Here is a 21,694-nt window from a genome sequence, read left to right on the forward strand (position 1 = left end):
TTGTTCTTGCTTTCTGGCAACTTTAAGATGGAGGAATCTCTCCTCCATGATTTTGTGCCCTAAGCACAGATGTACAATGTATGTGCTGGGCGCGTGACCTTCTCTCTGACCCCAGAGCTGCAGGTCACACACTGCCGATTGGGGGTCGAGCCGAGCAGCGCGGAACACTAGCGCCAGAGCGGAGCTCTAAGCTGGAGCCACCACTGTTGGCATAACGTGCCCACGAGGATGTCCGTCAACCCCTGTACCCACCACCCCGTGCGCGTGCCGTGACCAGTACACAGCCCAGCCTCACGCCAGCCTCGTGCCGCCCACCCGCAGGTCGCTACCGAGTTTGAAAAACCCTGCCTCAGCATACACCAAGTCCTGGTCACTGTCACCCCTCTGCCCTGATTGCTTTGGTTCCTAGTCAAACAATAGCTTGATTTTTAAATTCTCATGATTGTTTTCAAATCCCTTTATCACTTTGCCCCTTCCTTTCTCTATAACCTCCTCCAACCCACAACATCCAGATATCTGCGCTCATCTAATTGTAGTTTCTTGAAAAATACCTATTTTAATCGCTCTGACATTGGTGTCCATGCCTCCATCTGACTGTATCCTAAGTTCTGGAATTTCATCCTTACATCTGTTGACATCTATACCTAACTTTCCACCTTTAAGACATTCCTTAAAACCTACCTCTTTGCCCAAGATTTTGGTCATCTAAACTAATACCTCTTTTTGTGGCCTGGTCTCATATTTTGTTTTCTAATGATCCTGTGAAGTGCCTTGGGACACTTCATTACTTTGAAGGCACTCTATGGAAATGTAGGTACTGCTGTTGTAATGATTGGGAGACTTTTAGCTGTCCTGGGTGATGGCGCAGATGGATTGCAGAAGTAATTTAAATATGTAAATAAAGGTCCTTTGCTTGCTGAAAGACACTTACGATATTAAGTTGTGGAAACACCAGGGCCGGGATTCTCCAACCCCCCCCCCCCCCCGGCCGGGTCAGAGAATCGCCGGGGTGCGGCGTGAATCCCATACCCGCCGGCTGCCGAATTCTCCGGCGCTGGGAATTTAGCGGGGGCGGGAATTGCGGCGCGCCGGTCGTCGGCCGCTAGCAGCGCCCCCCCCCCCCCCCCCCCCGGCGATTCTCCTGCCCGCAATGGGCCGAGCGGGTCGCACTGGCATATGTTACGACAGGTACTTACCGGTGGGACCTGGCACCGTGGGCAGGTTCGGGGGGCCCAGAGGGATCTGGCCCCGAAGAGTGCCCCCTGGGTGGCCTGGCCCACGATCGGAGCCCAGCAATCCACGGACAGGCCTGTGCCGTGGGGACACTCTATTCCTCCACACTGGCCAGTGTAACGGTCTGTGATGGCCGGCGCGGAGATGAACCCCCCCTGCGCATGCGCTGATATGGCGCCAGTGCACATTGGCACTCCCTTGCATGCGCCAACTTGTGCTGGCTAGTGGAGGCCCATCAGCGCCGGTTGGCGTGGTGTGAAGTCCCTTCCGCACTGGCTGGCACGGTGCAAACCACTCCGGCGCCAGTCTAGCCCTTGACGGTGCGGAGGATTCCGCACCTTCGGGGCGGCCCAACGCCGGAGCGGTTCACACCACTCCTTCACACCGAAGTTGCCTGCCCTGCCGGTTTCTGAAGAATCCCGCCCCAGATTTGCAGGTTCATAGATCTGCCCAGAGATTTTTCATGGTGACAACCAGCAAGCAGCCTATTTAAAGGGGCCCAAGGCTGTACTCAGGTTTGCCTGTTAGCTGTGTCAGGCTGATTGTGGGTTTCGAGGAGCAATTACAATTTCTGTGGCTGAGACATTTGCTTGAAAATGTTTTGCAAAATTACTTTTTGGAACTTTCTTTTTTTTTTTTAAATAATTTTTATTGAAAAGATTTTTTACATGAAAATATTTACCCCACCTAACCATAGACTATTACAAAATATTCCCTCTTAACAAATATTCCCCCCCCGCCCTCCCCCCCGCGCGCGCTGTCCCTCCCCCCCTCCCCCCCCAAAAACAAACAAAGCAACAATTAACATCAAACATGAACTGCGAACAAATTTGCCCGCATTACAACCTTAAATAACCCACCACACCCGTTGTTGCCACCCCCCCCCCCCCACCTCCCCCCCCCCCCCCCCCCCCCCCCCCCCCCCCCCCCCCCCCCCCCCCCGGGTTGCTGCTGCTGCGACCTTTGCACCCTATCTTTGAGCCAAAAAGTCGAGGAAAGGCTGCCACCGCCTGAAGAACCCTTGTACCGACCCTCTCAGGGCGAATTTGACCCTTTCCAACTGGATAAAGCTTGCCATGTCATTAATCCAAGTTTCCACGCTTGGAGGCCTCGCGTCCTTCCACTGTATCAGTATCCTTCTTCGCGCAACTAGGGACGCAACGGCCAGTACTCCGGCCTCTCTCGCCTCCTGTACCCCCGGCTCCACCCCAACCCCAAAGATCGCTAGTCCCCATCCTGGTTTGACCCTGGATCCCACCACCCTCGACACCGTCCTTGCCACCCCCTTCCAGAACTCCTCCAGTGCCGGACATGCCCAAAACATATGGACATGGTTCGCTGGACTTCCCGAACACCTGCCACATCTGTCCTCACCCCCAAAGAACCGACTCATCCTTGTCCCCGTCATATGGGCTCTATGTAGCACCTTAAATTGAATGAGGCTAAGCCTCGCACACCTTTTTGGAACTTTCACACTGTGTCTATGCAGGGACTTGACCTGTTGATTATGGCAATGTGGGTGTGTTGCTTTGACTGCCTTTTGTAAATGGAGGAGGCTGACGCAGAGCAGCAACAGGGAAGACACAGAGTCCTGCACCTGCTATCACAAGAGGTGGGAAAGGGCACAGGCCCTGCATTGAGATCAGTCCTTAGAGCAAAATTGCCAAAACAAAACAACCTAGCGAAAAGCAGGAGCAAGATGAAGAGAAGGACCAGGCATCCAAAGAACAGCCAGTGCTAGCAATGCAATCTTAGAATTTACAGTGTAGAAGGAGGCCATTCGGCCCATTGAGTCTGCACCGGCTCTTGGAAAGAGCATCCTACCCAAGGTCAACACCTCCACCCTATCCCCATAACCCAGTAACCCCACCCAACACTAAGGGAAATTTTGGACACTAAGGGCAATTTAGCGTGGCCAATTCACCTAACCTGCACATCTTTGGACTGTGGGAGGAAACCGGAGCACCCGGAGGAAACCCACGCAGACACGGGGAGAATGTGCAGACTCCACACAGACAGTGACCCAGCGGGGAATCGAACCTGGGACCCTGGAGCTGTGAAGCGATTGTGCTATCCACAATGCTACCGTGCTGCCCCAATCAATTTCCACAGCTCTGCATCAGCAACTAATCAGTGAAAGATCGGTTGAATTATCCCTCTCTCAAATGCACTAGCAGTTTCTTCTGCTTTCACAATTGTTCTGAATAACCTTTAATCTTGAATGCAAGCATCAATGCAAAGTGTAAGACAACAGCAGCCATTTGATCACTTTTCAGCGATCAGCAACATGGAGGCATGCGGGTGCCACAGAGGTGAGGAACCACCAGGTCCCAGCCAAAGGACCTGTCAAACGTGAACTGTTATTCCTTACTGACTGAGTCATCTCTCCCACTGACTGCATGTCCATTCTCCCTCAGGACCTCCAGCCAATGGCATCAGCCCATCCCGGGTGGCCCCCTCCCAAGAGAACACCTCGGAGGAGAACTCAAAAGATGCCACCATAATAGTCGCGTCACAGCTGTCATCCCCATCTTTCACTAGCGCAGTTACCCGCATCTTTGTGGGACACGTTAGTGGTCAGACCTCTGGGGCACAATCTAGTGAGCACCACACAACTGTGGATACACATCAGGTAGAGGCAGGAAGCCCCACGCAAGACAGCAGTCAGAGGGCTGCTGGATCCCAGGACTCAGCTGGGTCTCAGCCTAATGCTGAGCCTGTGGCCCTCGCTCGGTGGCTATTATGCCTGGGGTTGACCTTGGGGCAGAGGGGCAGTTGGCTCGAGTCCCCGGCTGCCTCTGCATCATCTGGCTCTGCCAACCTTGGCGGCTCCCTGATGTCTGCACCATTGTGCGACGCCCTCGGCAATGTTCCTCAGTGACTGGGACATGCTCTGCACCACAACTGATGAGGAAGTCTCTGATGTAGTGGGTATCTGACATGAGGGGGTCTCTGACAAGGCGGGGTCTCTGATATGAGGGGGGTCTCTGATATACCGGGGTCTCTGATATACCAGGGTCTCTGATATGAGGGGGGTCTCTGATATAGCGGGGTCTCTGGTATGGGAGTCTCTGACAGGGGGCGGTCTCTGATATTGCGGAGTCTCTGATAGGAGGGGGGTCTCTAATATAGCGGTGTCTCTGACATGAGGGGGGTCTCTGACATGAAGGGGGTCTCTGATATGGGGTGTGTCTGATATGAGAGGGCTCTCTGATATAGCGGGGTCTGATATAGCGGGTTCTCTGATATGGGGGTCTCTGATGTAGCGGGCTCTCTAATATGGGGGTCTCTGATATTAGGGGGGTCTCTGATATGGGGTGTCCCTGATATGAGAGGGCTCTCTGATATAGTGGGGTCTCTGATATAGCGGGCTCTCTGATATGGGGGTCTCAGATATAGCAGGGTCTCTGATATGAGAGGGTCTGTGATATAGCGGGGCCTCTGATATGGGGGCTCTGATGTAGCAGGGTCTCTGACATGGGGGTCTCTATATAGCAGGCTCTCTGATATGGGGGTCTCTGATATAGCAGGGTCTCTGATATGAGTGGGCTCTCTGATATGGGGGTCTCTGATATAGGAGGGTCTCTGATATAGCGGGTCTCTGATATAGCGGGTCTCTGATATAGCGGGGTCTCTGATATAGCGGGTCTCTGATATAGCGGGTCTCTGATATAGCGGGTCTCTGATATAGCGGGTCTCTGATATAGCGGGGTCTCTGATATAGCGGGGTCTCTGATATAGCGGGTCTCTGATATAGCGGGTCTCTGATATAGCGGGTCTCTGATATAGCGGGTCTCTGATATAGCGGGGTCTCTGATATAGCGGGTCTCTGATATAGCGGGTCTCTGATATAGCGGGTCTCTGATATAGCGGGTCTCTGATATAGCGGGTCTCTGATATAGCGGGTCTCTGATATAGCGGGTCTCTGATATAGCAGGTCTCTGATATAGCGGGTCTCTGATATAGCGGGGTCTCTGATATAGCGGGTCTCTGATATAAGAGGGCTCTCTGATATAGGGGTCTGATGGGAGGACTGAGGTGGGTATGAATTGCATCATGGGGGGAGTACTTAGGAGGCACCTACGTTACATACTTACCCCCTTGACCCACCATGAGATCCAAAGAGTCAGGGCCAAGCTTAAAAATACTTGCAGCAATCCACGCCCATGTGAGTCCTGAGTGAGAGGGCATCACGGAGGCATGGCGAATCAGGGAGGCATGGCGAATCAGGTTTCCAGCACGTTAATCTGATGCAAATGGATTCAATTGATCCATTTGCATCCTCCCACCAGCGCAGTGTGTGTAGCTCGCTGCTGCCACCAGTGGCGGTCTGCAGCATCGGAACCTTTTGCCGGGCACACAATTCTGTCCTCAGCTACGGGTGATAGAGAATTCACCCCTTGACATCTTCTGTTGTCTGGAGGGGATCAAGGGCTTCACTGGCATCCCTGCTCAGAAGAAAGTCTGATTGTAGATGGCATACATCAGCTCAAAGATTTGTTTGTCACCATAACCCAGTGGTTGAAAGACTATTCCGAGGACTGATCGGACTCCCTTGCTCCATTCGGTGGAGTATCTGCCATTCGAAGCCTAAGGCCTTGAAGCCATGGTGCCTTGTCTGACAGGACTGGCACCCTGGCACCTGTATCTCTTTTTTAAATTATTATATGACCATTTACCAGGAGAACAACATTCCAAATAGAAGAACTGAATTTTCTGATGCCCGGCCAAGAAGAATGGCTGTGAGCATGATCTACCAGCTGCGTTGTGCCCGACCGAGAGCGCAAAGCGGCCGGTAGATGTCGGGAGAAGCCTCCCGTGGGCCTCCCGGCAGCCAATATGCCTCGTATTGCGAGATGGCACGATCAGGACCCTGCCCACAATGGCCATGACCAAGCTCCCCGCATCTAAGTAAGTTTTAAACCAACTTAGGCATCCTCACCTGGGATCTACTGACCTCCTGGCATCTAACGGACTCCCCAGGGAGTCCTCAGCCGGGCGTCGTTCAGTACTGATCGACACAAAGGTGGACCAGGCAGATCGGCACCCAGGGGGGTCTCCCAGGCTATACAATCCCCAGGGTAGTCCGAGACAGGGCAGGTGGCCCCCAGGCCGTCCCCCAAATATGGGTACCTTGGCACTGCTGCCATGGTACTGCCAAAGTGCCCGAGTAGCACTGCAGAACCGGCAGGAGCACTGCCAAGGTGGCAGCGCTGATTAGTACTCCTTTTTAAAAATATGAAGCTAGCAGAAGGGCTGCTGTGGGGATCCGAGGAAGTGAGTAGTCATCTTCACTCACAAGCAAAGAGCGTGGGGTCACTGGGGTTACAGCCCCAGTGCTCGGAGTGGGGTGGGGAGCCACTGAGGGGCCCAGTAGGGGATGACCGTCATGGCCTGGGCTGGGCTTGGGGAGGGTGAGTGGGGGAGATGGGTGTCTCAGCGCCCGTGGGTCCACCATGCCAACCCATGGACCATGTGGTCCCATTCTGGGTGCAACTCCTGACCCTGCCCATGTGCCCCAGTGACCACCAGTAACTCCCACTGACCACGGAGGTCTCGAGGCTGAAGTCTGTAGCTAATCGGGAATTGGCAGTCGTAGTTAAGTGAGCACTTTGCACAGCCCAAGTGGATCCCCATGGGTAGCCGTGCCATGTAGCAAGTGAGTTATTGCCCAGCATCTCAATCAGACCATGATGCCGGGCACTGAACACTGCGGAAATTCAACACGTAGGACGCAGCGGCCAATATCTGAACACCCAAGGGCTGGGCTCCGGAACCGGGGACATCTCCGGGACCACAGGGTGGGTGTGTGCACCGGTGAGGGGACCAGCGCCTGGTCCAGGTAACATTATGTGCAGGTGTCTGGGTTACAGAGTCTGGGGTGAGATGATCAGGGGCCACCATTGACACCGGTGTTGTGGGCAGAGTGGGTCGGATGAGGGGGAGGAGTGCTGGGCGATGGGCGACAGAGAGGGTCCCGGGTTTAAGACAATTCTAGTTGTTCATCTCACATACTCACCAATCCCTTACAGATATTTCACGGGATGAACAATATCTTGGACCCCACAGAACTTGAACTTGCCCTTGGGGTGCTTCTGGCAGGCCAAGCAGCCAGACGCCGGAGAAGGCAGTGCCATATGCAGGGCACCACCCACACCCTAAGGACCGGGCCACCCATCAGGCCACGGAGGGAGCCAGAGGGTCAGGCGCGCGACGGCCTAAGGTGTACTGGCGTTGCTGGTTTTTCGAACAGATGATGGACAGCATGTGCAGTAGGAGGCTCCGCCTCAACAAGGGGAAGGGGCGGCACCTGTGCCATGTCCTTGCAGACTTGGCAGCATGTGGAAGAGGAGGATGACACCTGTTCCTAGTAGCCAGCAAGATCAGTGCAGCCCCGATCTTCTACACCTCAGAATCATTCCAGGGCACGACGGGGACTTGAGTGGTATCTCACAAGCTGCGGGCCACAAGTGCATCCGTGAAGTCACAGGTGCCCTGTTTGCCCGGCCAGCTAACTATATAAATTTGGCATGGACCAGACCGAACAAGATGCCCGGCATCAGGATTCTCCGCCATCGTCAGGATGCCCCTTGTCTAGGGGCTAATCGATGGCACGCATGTCGCCTTGCGCGCACCAGGCCGTCTGGGAGTCTTGGTGAGGTCCTGCAGTGTGTACCATCTTGTAGATGGTACAGACTGCTGCCACTGTGTGTCAGTGGTGGAGGGATTAATGTTTGAAGTGGTGGATGGGGTGCCAATTAGGTAGGCTACTTTGTCTTGGTTGTTTCTTGGGTGTTGTTAGAGCTGTATTTCCAGGCAAGCAGAGAGTATTCCATTACACTCCTGACTTGTGCCTTATAGATGGACATGTTTTGGCGAATCAAGAGGTGAGTTACTTGCCGTGGGATTCCCAACCTCTGACCTCTTCTGGCCACACTATGTATGTGGCTTAATCTGTTCAGTTTCTGGTCAATGGTAACCCCCCGAGATGTTGACAGTGGGAGATTCAGCGATGATAGTGCCACTGAATGTCAAGAGATGGTCATTACCTGGTACTTATATGGCATGAATGTTACTTGCCACTGATCAGCCCAAACCTGAATGTTGTCTAAATCTTGCTTCATTACATTTTTCTATTCTTTCTTTAAAATAAACGAAGCATAATAAATGATTTGTGTTAACTTTAACACCCTTTTTAATTTATTTTCTATCTGTTTGCTTTAAATATAATATGGAGGGATGAAATTGCTTTTTAACCAAAAACAGGAAAAATCCTGTTCTCAGCTCCATGATTAGCAGCTGCTAACAAAATCACATTCTCAAAGATTGCACATGTTAAAGGTGCACATTCCTGCAACTTCATTAGGGGGTCATTAATTGTGAAGAAAACAGGCATTGCCCAATTTTTCATTAAGAGAAGAATTTCACCCCTAAGTGCTGCTTGAATGCTCGTAACCCCATTTGGGACACTAACCTGTAGGATTTATTGACCCTGACAGCACAAATGAACTGGAATAACATGTCCACTATTAGAAATATAAAATCACTGAATTATCCTCGGTTAGCATTAGAATCTTGGCTAATATTAATTCAATTCTCTCACACTACTAAGCTTACTAATTCCTACTGGTCAAGTCCCCAGTGCTCCTAAGTGTTTTAAGTTTTTTTTAAAGTCAACATTAATTAATGGGAAAGGAAAACAGAAGGAAGTTAAAGTTGATCAAAAGTTGTAAATGTTTGCTTTTATAAAGCGACGGTAAGGGCAAGACCCCTTCTTAAAGTGATTGGTGTGTGTGTTTGAGAGTACTTGTTTTTTTTAGCCGGTAATTGACTGCATATGTAGTGTCTTTCCACATTGAGGACAGATGATGACCGTATTATACAAAACCTATTATTGCTATTCCATCTCACTCCTAAGAGTTTCTTTTGTTAGCTTGGTTATAAATAGTATGTTGTTGAATCATAACATAGTGACCATCATGAAGATTATACCATTGCCAATGCCAGTCTGCCTCTTGCGGTTGGTACAGGCTTAAACATTAAGCAGCTTACTCATCAGCTGGGCAAAGTGTTTTCACTGTATTTAAAATGTCAGTGTAATCTCCCGCTGTTGCTTCAACAGAAACTTTACTGAAACTAACTAAAGGAATGTGCCTGTATTGTGATGCTGCACCATGCTCTGTCTGACACAGGGTAGAAAGCATGACTGATGTAGCTGTGCATCTTTAAAAGCAACTATGTGGCTGCACTCATCTTATTAAGAAATCGCACTGTCGTTCCTTGCAGTACATAAAAATAGTTATATACCCCCTCATACTCTGCTCTGCTATACTTGCCGCATTGCCAATTATATTTTCAATGTGCCAGAATCCACCTCAACTTTATTTTTGTCTGAAGTTTGGCTGGGTCTTTCAAACATTTAGCCGTCAGTATTCTAGTGATGTATTTGGCCTCATTTTAGCATTTTGCCTAAGAGTTGTCTCCAGCACCATTTATGTCTGTCCTTACAAATAGTGCCCAGCATTTAACTGCTACCACAGATATTCAGATAATTGTTCTGTGCTTTATTTGTTACTGTTTTAAAAGTTCCACTCAGTTCCATTAGCTTCAACTCTGCACATCCAAACAATACATTATACTTGTCAGGCATCCCTTTTTCTCACAGAAACTGGAAAATTACTTTGTCACAAGGAAGGATGCAGCTGTTTTGGTAAAAAAAAGATTTAATTCGAACAATTTTTGTTGTGTGGATTTGAATTTGTTATAATTTTGAAATACAACCCAACTGAAAAAGGTAGCACAGGCTTCAAAAGTTATATGAGTGGCTTTGCTATGAAAAGCTATTGATCTTGAAGACCAAGCTCAATGTTGAAGTCATTTAGTGCAGAGTGATGCTGAGCTGAAAGGCATTTTGTCCCTTGACTTTTACATTAACCTTCTATTGACTGTTTTAAACCCTTAATTAACCCACACCTTAACAAAACTGACTAATTATAGTGTTGTAAGTAACCATCCCTAAGATTCCTTTAACAATGTTTCAACTCTGCTTTTAAAAAATAAATTTAAAGGAGCCAAAAAATTGATACAAAGCTCCTTTTTATCGAGAGACATTCTTCTTCTAATTGGAATTTTACTTATCCTATGCACTTAGTCATTTATAGTAACTGAGCTGCTTTTGTTCCCTTAATTCTTGTTTTAAATAAATAATGAGAACATTTAAACGCATTACTCTTTTCAGGGCCCCGAGGTCAGATAATCTTATTATTTATGAAGTGATGTGCTACATAATAGTGCTCAGTGCATGTTAACAGATGCTATTATCCTGAAATGATGTGGGCTACTGAAGATATATTAGTATGTTATATGTTAATACTGTCCTCACCATGTAATGTTCTGTCAGGCTAAATAGTGTCGATGTTTGTGAAGCAATTAGACACACTTTGACTGTCTGATCACTTTAAATGCATATATCGTATTAAATATGCATCTGTTTATATAGGTACATTAGTAACACACTGGTTCTATAATTCATTTGTTTTAAAACTCAGTTATTCATGACAGTTCAAATATTGATTAATTCATATTTGTGTGTTAATTTTTTTTCAAAGAGATCTAGTTGTCATAACGGAGCAAAGAATGTGAGATTTAATTCATGATGTTCAGTAGACTGAAGTAAATTGACTTCTAATCTCTGATGCTGTGGAGATTACAGTACTACAGCTGGGGTTTTTGCAGTATCGCAATCTGTGATTAAAAGAAATGCACCACATCTTTTGCATTCTAATGAGCAAGCTTTGAAGATCTGTGTTGTAGTGGGCTTTCATCTTAGGTTATCAAGTCACAAGGTACATTTTTGAGCTGTACTGTTTGCAACATTACTTTTTATAAATCTGACATGTTAACATGGATCTCAAATATTTCATGTAAAACACAATTGAATAAGATCTTTTCTGCCAGATTAAACAATTTACTGAAGAGCCAGACAGAGTCAAAAGATACAAGTTAAAACAGCATTTACTCTCCAACTTAATGAAACTGATGAGAAAATTACAACACGTATGAGACAATATAAGCCAGATCTGCTTCAGGCCATTGTGCAACAATGTGCTCTTTGTTTTTCAACGATGTGCTTGACTTGCATTAACAGTTGGCAAATATTGTCAATGAATTCAAAACTAGCTTAAGAGTTTGTTACTATAAAGGTGAAGGATTTATCTCCCTTATATTTTAGATTGCGTTTCATGATTTAATTGCTTTAATAAGCACATTTTTAAAAAAGTTTCTTTTGACATTAACTCTCATCTTTATGCAATTTGTTTTGATCTGGTTATATCGATTAAATTGCTTTAGCTTTGTACTTTTAACAACTCTTATGTTTTTGTTCCAGGTGTCAGTCCAGACTTGCCAGAAGTCTACCAGTTGATGAGCAGCCAGAATGTCGTCCTCACTGGTACAATGGGGACTCTCACATGCCTCTTCCATTTGACTTGGAAGAAATTATTTCGCTTCTGAGCAGTCAGCTTTTGTCTGAAGGTAAATGTGGAGAAAGAAAATGCAAGTGACAATTACATTTCTTTACTATTAACTCCTCATATGCATAGGGCTAATCATGCTTAGGGCGGCATGGTAGCACCGTGGTTAGCACTGTTGCTTCACAGTACCAGGGACCTGGTTTCAATTCCTGGCTTGGGTCACTGTCTGTGGGGAGTCTGCATGTTCTCCCCTTTCTGCATGGGTTTCCTCCGGGCGCTCCGGTTTCCTCCCACAAATCCCTAAAGACGTGCTTGTTAGGTGAATTGGACATTCTGAATTTTCCTTCAGTGTACCTGAAAATGTGCTGGAATGTGGCGACTAGGGGATTTTCACAGTAACTTCATTGCAGTGTTAATGTAATCCTACTTGTGACACTAATAAAGATTATTATTATCACTATAATTCCTTGCTGCACTTAACACCTCCCCCGGCCATAGTGCCATATTTATTTCATCAAGAGTCAGGGGGAAGAAAATGATCAACTAACAGTATTATCAGCCCCGATAGATTCTTTGCACTGTTGGAAACCTGTTAATGCTGTTCAGAGGTGTGATACTGATCGTTGAAATGACTTGATCTTGATCCAAATCAGATGGACTGCACCTTGTTTGGTCCAATTTGGACCTGTTTTTTTTATTTATTACTGACTTGCGAATGTAATGGTAAGAGGTAAGGCCAGACAAAGGAGTTGAACACTTACCTAATTCAGGTAATGTATATTTATTTTAGAACATAGAGTGCAGAAGGAGGCCATTCGGCCCATCGGGTCTGCATTGACCCACTTAAGCCCTCACCTACACCCTAGCCCCATAACCCAATAACCCCTCCTTACCTTTTTGGTCACTAAGGGCAATTTATCATTACCCTTTATCATGGCCAATCCACCTAACCTACACGTCTTTGGACTATGGGAGGAAACTGGAGCACCCGGAGGTAACCCACGCAGACATGGGGAGAATGTGCAGACTCCGCACAGACAGTGACCTAGCGGTGAATCGAACCTGTGACCCTGGCGCTGTGAAGCCACAATGCTATCCACTTGTGCTACCCATAATTTTAATTCATACATTCATGGGTTCTCAAGACTAGTATTTATTTTCCATCTCTAATTACTCTTCAGGAAGAGGTGTTGAGCTGCCTTTTTAAGATGGCGTAAATACTCCCACAGGGCTGTTAGAGAAGGAGCTCCAGGATTTTGACCTGGTGATGATTAATAAAGGAATGACGACAATATATTTCCAAGTCAGGATGGTGTGTGGCTCGGAGGGGAACTTGGAGGTGTTGGTATTCCTGTGCTCTTGCTTCCTTTCTCCTTTTAGTGGTAGAGCTCACGGGTTTGGAGAGTGCTGTCGAAGGAGCCATTGAAAGTATTTGCAGTGCATCTTGTAGATGGTACACATGGCGGTGCGCTAGTAAAGCAGAGTGAATGTTTAAGGGGAAATGGGGTTGCCAATCAGGCAGATTGCCTTGTCCTGGATGGTGTTGAGTTTCTTGAGTGTCGTTGGAGCTGCGCCCATCCAGGCAAGTGGAGAATATTCCATCACACTCCTAACTTGTGCCTTGTAGGCGGTGGGAAAGCATTGGACAGTCAAAAGGCGAGTCACTCGTGACACTGACCCAGTACTCATTTCTTAGAGTCTGTGGGCGGGATTCTCCTTTCTGGGGACTAAGTCCCCACGCCGCAGGAAAGCCGGCGCGAACCACTCCAGCGTCAACAACCCCCGAAATTCTCCGTTACATTTGTATAATCTGTTACATTTAGTTTAAATAGAGTCACTGACACTGATTCAAAAACCACCCAAAAAGGAGAAGGAATGAAATGTAACTATATTATTTACAGAAAGACCAAAGTTAATTAACATACATGGATCATTGCTTTTCTTGATAAATTACTTATACTTGGGTACGGGGGTTACAGTTTTGAAGTTTGCAGATGATACAAAACTTAACAATGTAATAAATCATGAGCAGGATCATAACAAAAGTCAGGAGGATATAGGCCAGAATTTTAGGCCGAAGGTTTAAGTGCTCTCGACTCCGACAATCAAGTAGCCAATTTAAATGATCTGAGCACCAGGTGACTGGAATTTTATGTTGCCCAGCTGCCTTTACAGTTGGCGGAGGGACTAATTGGCCATAATGTTTCAGCTGAGGTCTGTGTATGATTGTGCTTCCTAGACACTTGTGGCATACATTTTCTGTCAATATTTATTTTTCACAGGTCAGCAGCTCCCTGAGAAATCTCTGCAGCGGCTGTTCCCCGAGAGAGAACACACCGGGAGCACCAGCCCGCATCCTCCCTGTCCTCAGTGCCCACCCTCCCCGGCATGCTCAGCCTTTCTCAGGTGTTAATTGGCCAGCCAATGTGAAATCATGCTCCAGGGCTGATCACAACCGAGAGCCAGTCTTAGGCCTGGTTCTGGGCTAACGTTTGTTCTTGCCAGATGGGGGAAAAAAGGCCCATTGAGTCTGTTAAAATGGACAGACAGATGGCAGATGCAGTTTAATGTAAATAAACATGAAATGATGCACTTCAGGAGGAACAATATGGACCGACAGTATAATTTAAATGGTTCATATTTTGAGTAAGGTGCAAGAATCAAGGAGGGCAATGGTGATCATCTTAAGTTGGTTAATGGGAAGGTGCCCATGTTGTCTACTTTTGCTTCATTTCCAGGACAAGTCTGTACTTCTTCATACTAGCGAGATGGACATTCTTGCCAGTGAGAGCTGTGCTGTGTACTGTGGCAAATTATTTTTTTTTTAATCATCTATATTATTAGCAACAGCCCTCAGGTGTGGAGGGGTTGAACGTTATTTGTGAAACATAAGACTCTTGTCCCATATATCAGAAAGGTACCCTTGTACAAAGCTAATCTTTCACATGTGGCCTTGACTACATTTAGGAAGTTCTATTATCCTTAAACTTGGTATTGTGATGAAACAAGCTGAGCAGTAATATGATTCCGTTGAAATGGTAGAAGAGAGTTTGTGCCCACAATAATCTTCACTTCACTACTTCCTCATTCATCCCTCATTCACCTCCGATACCACACTGCTCAGTTTCCTACCTCAGCTGTCTCATTTTGGGGAATGACAGGTGGGAGCCTAAAAGTTATACCATGGCATCTTCTACACACTTGGCGACTGCTGGGTAAGTGTGACATTGCTGGAGGGCCGAGTACAAGTTGCCTGTCTTGCTTTTAGTCACAATTGACATCGCCTGAGAAAACCACAAAAAGGTAGGGCAAGGGGCTCATATAACTTTTATTAAAAATTTGTTCTATATACATTTCAGCGGTCTTTCAAGATTTTATGACCACAAAATAACTGCATTTTTTTTCTACTTTTCCGTTCTCTTTCTCTTGCCCTTCATTTTCACCTTAATTGTCTTCTCGTGTTCTCTTTGTCTTTTTCTTGCGTTGACTCTGCAGTCTCTCCACATTCATTTCTCTAAGTGGATTTACACCTGTAATGATCTGCTCTTTTTGAATTTTCTGCCATTTGTATTTCCTCATCATTTACATGCCTAACCCTTTATGAAATTTCAGTCACTTTTGAGCTACTTCCCCTTGGCACCAGCAACGGGCTGCAGAAGCTATTGCCCCATACTTCTTTCTGGGCCATGCAAGTGCACTCAGAATTACCGAGGCATGGTGCATGGGTTGTGTGTGTGCAGCCCCAACACAAATGCAGCGCGTGCCAGCAGAATTTCAAACCCCTCAAACATCAGGGGCTGAATTCTCTGCCAGTGGGATGCTCTGTTTTGCCGGCAGCCCAGGGATTTCCCGACGGCGTGGGGCTGCCCACAATGGGAAACCCCATTGACCGACGTAATGGAGCATCCCGCCAGCGGGGTGAAATAGAAATGTGGTGTGGCGGGGCGGAGAATCCAGCCCCAGATTTGGGTGTTAACAAGGCTGATGTACTTAATTATACAATCCTAACCATATATATTAGACATCAGGGCGGCAATGTGGCACAGTGGTTAGCACTGCTGCCTCACAGCTCCAGGGATCCGTGTTCAATTCCGGCCTCGGGTGACTGTCTGCTTGGAATCTGCTCTTCCTCCCCGTGTCTGCGTAGGTTTCCTCCAGATTCTCCGATTTCCTCCCACAGTCCAAAGATGTGCAGGTTAGGTGGATTGGCCATGCTAAATTGCCCCTTAGTGTCCAAAAGGTTAGGTGGGGTGAGGGGGATAGGGTGGAGGTATGGGATTAAGAACAGTGCTCTTTCCAAGGGCCGGTGCAAACTCAATGGACCGAATGGTCTCCTTCTGCACTGTAAATTGCGCTTGTGTACCAGTCTATTCCCATGCTCTTTGACCCCACCCATGCCTGCTTAACCCAAACCATCCATGTCCCAAACCACCCCACCTGGAATCGGGCAAGATCTGAAATCCATGGCATGGCCTCACATCCGAGGTTGCTGGTTTTAAGATGCTGTAACGATAGAATTTCAGGACCTATTATGGAAAGCTATTTTATTTACCAAAATCCCACCCGCCATAGCCAATCTGCTTGTGAAACCAAAATGAAATTTTGATTTAGGACCAACACGTAAAAATATATAATAAAGGGCTTATTCACAATCCTCATATATATGTTAACCCTTTGTGCTCTTTGACATTCTTTGCATCCTACAGCACAGAAAAGACGTTAAATAATGCAAGCTGTTGTAGGAAGAATGAAAATAAATTGAGTAACAGAGAGCAGCATGTAAATTGTTTAATTTCCCATATGCTGGGAGCATGTTTTTGTCCTTAAGCCTTTAGAACAACACTATTCACAAAACTAAGCTGGAAAATTGCTACAACAGTAAATCAGTATAATGAACCCATCTCAAGTAATATATTGTTAATGATTTCTGGTTTACTATCTGGAAGGATAAAGGCAAGACTTCTTAAATTAAACTGATCATCCCACCAATATAAAGCAAAAGCAACTTGCCTATTCTTGCACTTCAGAACTATTTATATAACTTTATTTGTCAAACTAATAAATGGAGTGCTTTATCCTTCCTTTCAGCTTTAGAAACATCACATCAATTACTAAACTAAATTTCTGGCAAGTTCTGACCTTTAAATAATTGCAAAACTATTTTCATGTATTTGTGTGGTGTTGTAAGGGTTAATCCCTCTCTCTCTCTATATTGACATAAATCCAAGATCAGACAGACTTGGGAAATGGTTCAAATTATATCTCAATACTGTTGGGCAAAACTGTTATATGAATGCTTTTGTACATGTCTTTGCTTACTTTTAGTTTTCATCAACCCAAGACGAATGAGTTGAAGTTGTCTACATGTTTGACAAGCTGAATTGATTACAAAAGATACAGATCTATTTGCCTGTCTGCACTTGCAGTCAGCGATGTACATCGGTTTTCCTTAAGCTGTCCTTCTGTGCCAAATCCTGGTGCAGTTTTGCGGTTTGAGCAGACAAGTTTTCATAAATTTTATTATTTTAATCTCTTTCCTCGCCCCTCTGTTGAAAATGAAAATCGCTTATTGTCACGAGTAGGCTTCAAATGAAGTTACTGTGAAAAGCCCCTAGTCGCCACATTCCGGCGCCTGTTCGGGGAGGCTTTTACGGAAATTGAACCGTGCTGCTGGCCTGCCTTGGTCTGCTTTCAAAGCCAGCGATTTAGCCCAGTGTGCTAACCAGCCCCTGTTCCTTCCCTGTATGTTTATTCCTATGTGGATTCTGGCCCAAATATGTTCACCTGAGAGAACAGGGTAATTTGGGCTGCAGGTTTCTCCTGAGAGGTCACCAGTGCTGTAGTGTTGATAAGTCACCAAATAAGAGGTGCATCCTTAGTGAAGGAAATGCTCAAGAACAGTTTTTCCCCAAGCTACAAAACATAGAAGAAATTAGAATCAACCGGAAGAAATGCTTACTTTCAAAGACACATTGGCAAGGACTGTCCAACTTTCCCTTTCTGCATCACATAAGGCTGCTAGGTAGCTTTGGTTGAATTTTTTCCTGATGTTCATGCCATTTGCTTTGTTGCTCTGTCTTTCACATTTTAATGTTGAACCTTATGTTCGACTGACCATATGAGGAGGCAGTGGCAACCATGTCCATTGTTTCTGTTGCATTTCCCTCAGTCAGATCTTTGTGTGATTTCTGTCAAAAAATTCCAGTGGAGGGTGAAGCACCAGAAAAATAAACTATATTTGATAATTGAAACTGAGCTGACAGATGCTCAGTTGGAGAAGAAATTGCCCAAAACCAATAAAGATGAGAATGATAAGGCAGTCTTGAGCTCTTCTGTTCCCATGGCTTATGCTCTGTAGCTTTAAATGAAAAGAAAGACAAACCTGTATTTTGTTCCAACTTAAATACTTTTCAAAGATTTGCTTCTATGTTATAATCCAAACAGCTACACGGAAGGCTCCTCATTACCTCTTATCTAAATATCAGAACACTTTATATTCGTGCTTGACTATGCTATTTGGTGGGTTATTAGAGGTCCACCTGAGAGATACCCGATGCATTGGAATCAGACATGAAGTAAGTTTCACCCAACTGTTAATGTAAAAGTGAAAGCGTAATGAAGGTCAAATATGTGCATATGTATACATTTTATATTAAGCCAAATAATTTTACATACACAACATGAATTTGCTGATTCGTGGCTTCTTAATTTACTGTGTTTCAAACATTTGTGGCAGAATAGTGCCATTTAACTCTTTATGGGTCAGAATATGGATAACAATAGTTCTTCTAATCACCAGGATCCAACTCACACACCCCACAATCTTGACAAGTCAGATAGACCTTATTTACGTCATGAACATTTTATTAGTACATATTTAATTCTGAGGTGTATTGGGAGCAGGGTGGGGGACGGGGGAGGGAGTGCTGCCAGGGGCTCCACTATCACATGGAAAACCACAAGTATGTTCAGGGCAGCACAATAGCACAGTGGGTAGCACTGTTACTTCATAGCTCCAGGGTCCCAGGTTCGATACCCGGCTTGGGTCACTCCCTGTGTGGAGTCAGCATGTTCTCACCGTGTCTACATGGATTTCCTCCCACAAGCCCCAAAAGACACGCTGTTAGGTAATTTGGGCACTCTGAAATCGCCCCCTGTGTACCGGAACAGGCGCTGGAATGTGGCGATGAGAGGATTTTCACAGTAACTCCATTACCATGTTAATGTAAGCCTTCTTGTGACAATAAAGATTATTTTTTTAAAAGCATGTCCTGTCAGTAGCATTTTACCACAGCCAGTTCTTTATCATTTTACTTCTGATTTTGGGCTGATTGTGTGGGAGCAGATCTTAAGTCCAATATGTTATGACACCCTGGGCTAGTTCATGGTCAATTGCAGCCCCACTTGATCTGGAGTCGCAACACAGTTGAAATTAACAAATTAATTCTTAGAAAGTACCCAAACTCTCTGGTCTTTGGCTGCCCAGTAACTACAGTCACCAGGTTTGTAAACTTAAACAGAATTAATTTTTTATTAATAACAATAACTATGAGTAAATAGTTAGCAGATTCAACCAGTTAACTATCATCTAATTCCTAACCCTCCCTCTTATAATTTTCCCCACCCTCTATACACACACACACATGAGAGACAAACACAGAGGAGAAAGAGGAGTGTGAAGGAATTAAAAAGGATAAAAGCCTTTGTTTCAGTTGGTTGCCTTCCAGTGCAACTTCACTCTGTGGCCAGGATCCGATTGTCCCTTCCTGCGTTCTCTGAAAACATTCCACATAGGTAGGACCCAATCATCACCTGTCGCCAGGCAGAATTCAGCCTTTGGCCAATTCAGTGGCCACCAGCCAACCAATTGAACCAGATCCCTCCTATATCTTGGTGTCAGAAAGTTGGAGCTCTGCTCTTCAAAAGCTAAATCTCCAATAGCACAGTGTACTATTTTGCCACTTCTGAGTTCATCACTTCCTCTGCTCGACTTAAAGGTATATATCCATTAAATATTCGTTGATCAAAATGACAACAAACTAAATTAAATGGAAAATAAGGGAAAGACCCTTACAACTATTCAAAAAGTAAATCTGAAGATTGGAGGAATTTAGAGTTGAAAGTGTGCAAATGGGTTTGAAATGCTCAAAGGCTTCAAGACACTGATTAGCAGCATCACAGGCAAAATTCACATAATTGCCAGCCCTGGCAAATAACCGAGAAGTGACCTGTCCTATGGTTTTCTGGGCCGTAGTTGATTGAGGCCTGGGGCAATTTCCATCCCCCAAACTGTAGCCAGTGCTTTTGGACTGTAATCCTTCAACCTCTGTCCACAGGCATCAAGGTTGTTCAAAAATGCCGATGTTCATTTCCACACTCTTAAGGTCACCAATGTTTATTTTGCTGTACAATATGCCTTCTTATTACATCTGGTTAGTGAGGAGAGGGGTGACAAAAGCCATCACTTATTCTCTGCACCTATACTGCGCCTCCTTGTACAGTAGACACCAGAAATGGACTCAGTTCAGGAGAAGTCTCAATATAGTAGGAACTGAGAGAAACGCCTGATGGAGGCACCATTGTGGGCGTGTCCTGAAATTTACGGTTACGGCATTGCCCTGGACAATATAATTCAGCCCACTGCTTTTTTAAAAAATTAATTCTTGGGATGTGAGTGCACTGGCAAGGCCAACATTCATTGCCAACCTTGAATTGTCCTCGAGATGGTGATGGTGAGTTGCCTCTTGAACTGTCATGGTGCTGTTAGAAAGGGAACTCCAGGAATTTGACCCAGCAGCAGTGAAGGAACAGTGATGCACTTTCCAAGTGGAGATGTGTGTCTTGCAGGGGAATGTGCAGATTGTGGTGTTCCCTTGTGTCTGCTGCCTTTGTCCTTCTAGGTTGAGGCTGCTATTGAAGCTGATGTGCTAGACCAGCTGTAGACGCTAAACTATAACATTAAAATTTAAAAATTAATTCCGAAGTAAGTTGATCATTGTTTGGCCAGGAAATGTGGTCAAGTGTAACAGATTAGAAAGTACATGACCAGTTTCCAAGGTCATGACCCAGGACTCTGCCCAATAAGAACATAAGAGGTAGGTGCAAGAGCAGAGCGTACGGCCACTTGAGCCTGCACCATCATTCATGGTTGATCTTTGTCCTCCACTGCACTTTTCTACCCACACCTGATACTCCCTGATTGCCTAAAGAGATCAAGGGCAGAATCCTGTTCTCTCCTTTGGTGAGTTTGGTTGGGGACACATTTATTCAGGCAGCATAGTGGCCTTTCCGCAAAACCACCAATTGAGGCCATTAACTGGGCAATTAAAGTAGGTGGGCCTATTGCCATGCGGGGAGCATTATAAGCAAAATTGTGCCGGTTTCCTGTGGTGTTTCTTGGGTAGTCCAACATTTAAAAGGTGCTCAGTGCCTGATCATAAGACCTCACATTGGGAAGAGGGGGCCTGTGTGAGCCACCCACTGCCCATGCGGCAACCCCAATCAAGCCTCCTCCCTACACCCTGCCAAAACCCTCATGCCATGTGATGAATGGTTACTGCACCTTTAATGTAATGATCCCTTCAAGACTGGGATTAGAACCCTGGGGGACTCCGCCTCCGGCTCCACCCCCCAGGGAGCCATATACAAGGTAATGTCCAGTGGGCAGTGTGCAGTGAGCACACCTCTCGGTAGCTGACTGGTTCTCTGCTAATTAAAGCCTTTGTATTACCAACCATCTCTCTCGAGTTGTAATTGAGGGTATCACATGCCATCACTAACCTTTGGCCTGGTATCTCTGTGATCCTGGGTCTCCTGTAGGTGTATTTCCCATACCAGTCAACTCCTCCACAGTGGTGCTGCTGAGCAAAAATGCTGTGAGCTTTTGATTGGCTGGCAGCTCTTGGTGAGACTTCCTGGCTCAGGGGCCTGATCCGTGGAAGGCCTGCAAATGGCCTGTTAATTGCCCCATTCAACGGGCCTTCCCAAAA

The 21,694-nt window shown here is 46.1% G+C and overlaps 1 protein-coding gene across 6 annotated transcripts in view; it reads left to right on the plus strand.

Annotated features, from left to right (window-relative positions):
- fto (FTO alpha-ketoglutarate dependent dioxygenase) overlaps nucleotides 1-21,694 on the plus strand; it is a 550,845-nt gene that overhangs the window by 502,582 nt on the left and 26,569 nt on the right. For 5 of the 6 annotated variants that reach the window (XR_005461806.1, XM_038806732.1, XM_038806733.1 and 2 more), the window contains one exon: nucleotides 11,621-11,766. The exons of the other annotated variant lie outside the window; for it this stretch is intronic. Coding sequence is in view for 4 of the 5 variants with exons in the window: in XM_038806732.1 (XP_038662660.1) it covers nucleotides 11,621-11,766 (146 nt within the window). In the remaining variant the exon portion in view is untranslated. The remainder of the gene's footprint in view (nucleotides 1-11,620; nucleotides 11,767-21,694) is intronic. 6 annotated transcript variants of the gene reach the window in all.

This window comes from Scyliorhinus canicula, chromosome 9 (assembly GCF_902713615.1).
Source record: "Scyliorhinus canicula chromosome 9, sScyCan1.1, whole genome shotgun sequence".
Lineage (NCBI taxonomy): Eukaryota > Metazoa > Chordata > Chondrichthyes > Carcharhiniformes > Scyliorhinidae > Scyliorhinus > Scyliorhinus canicula.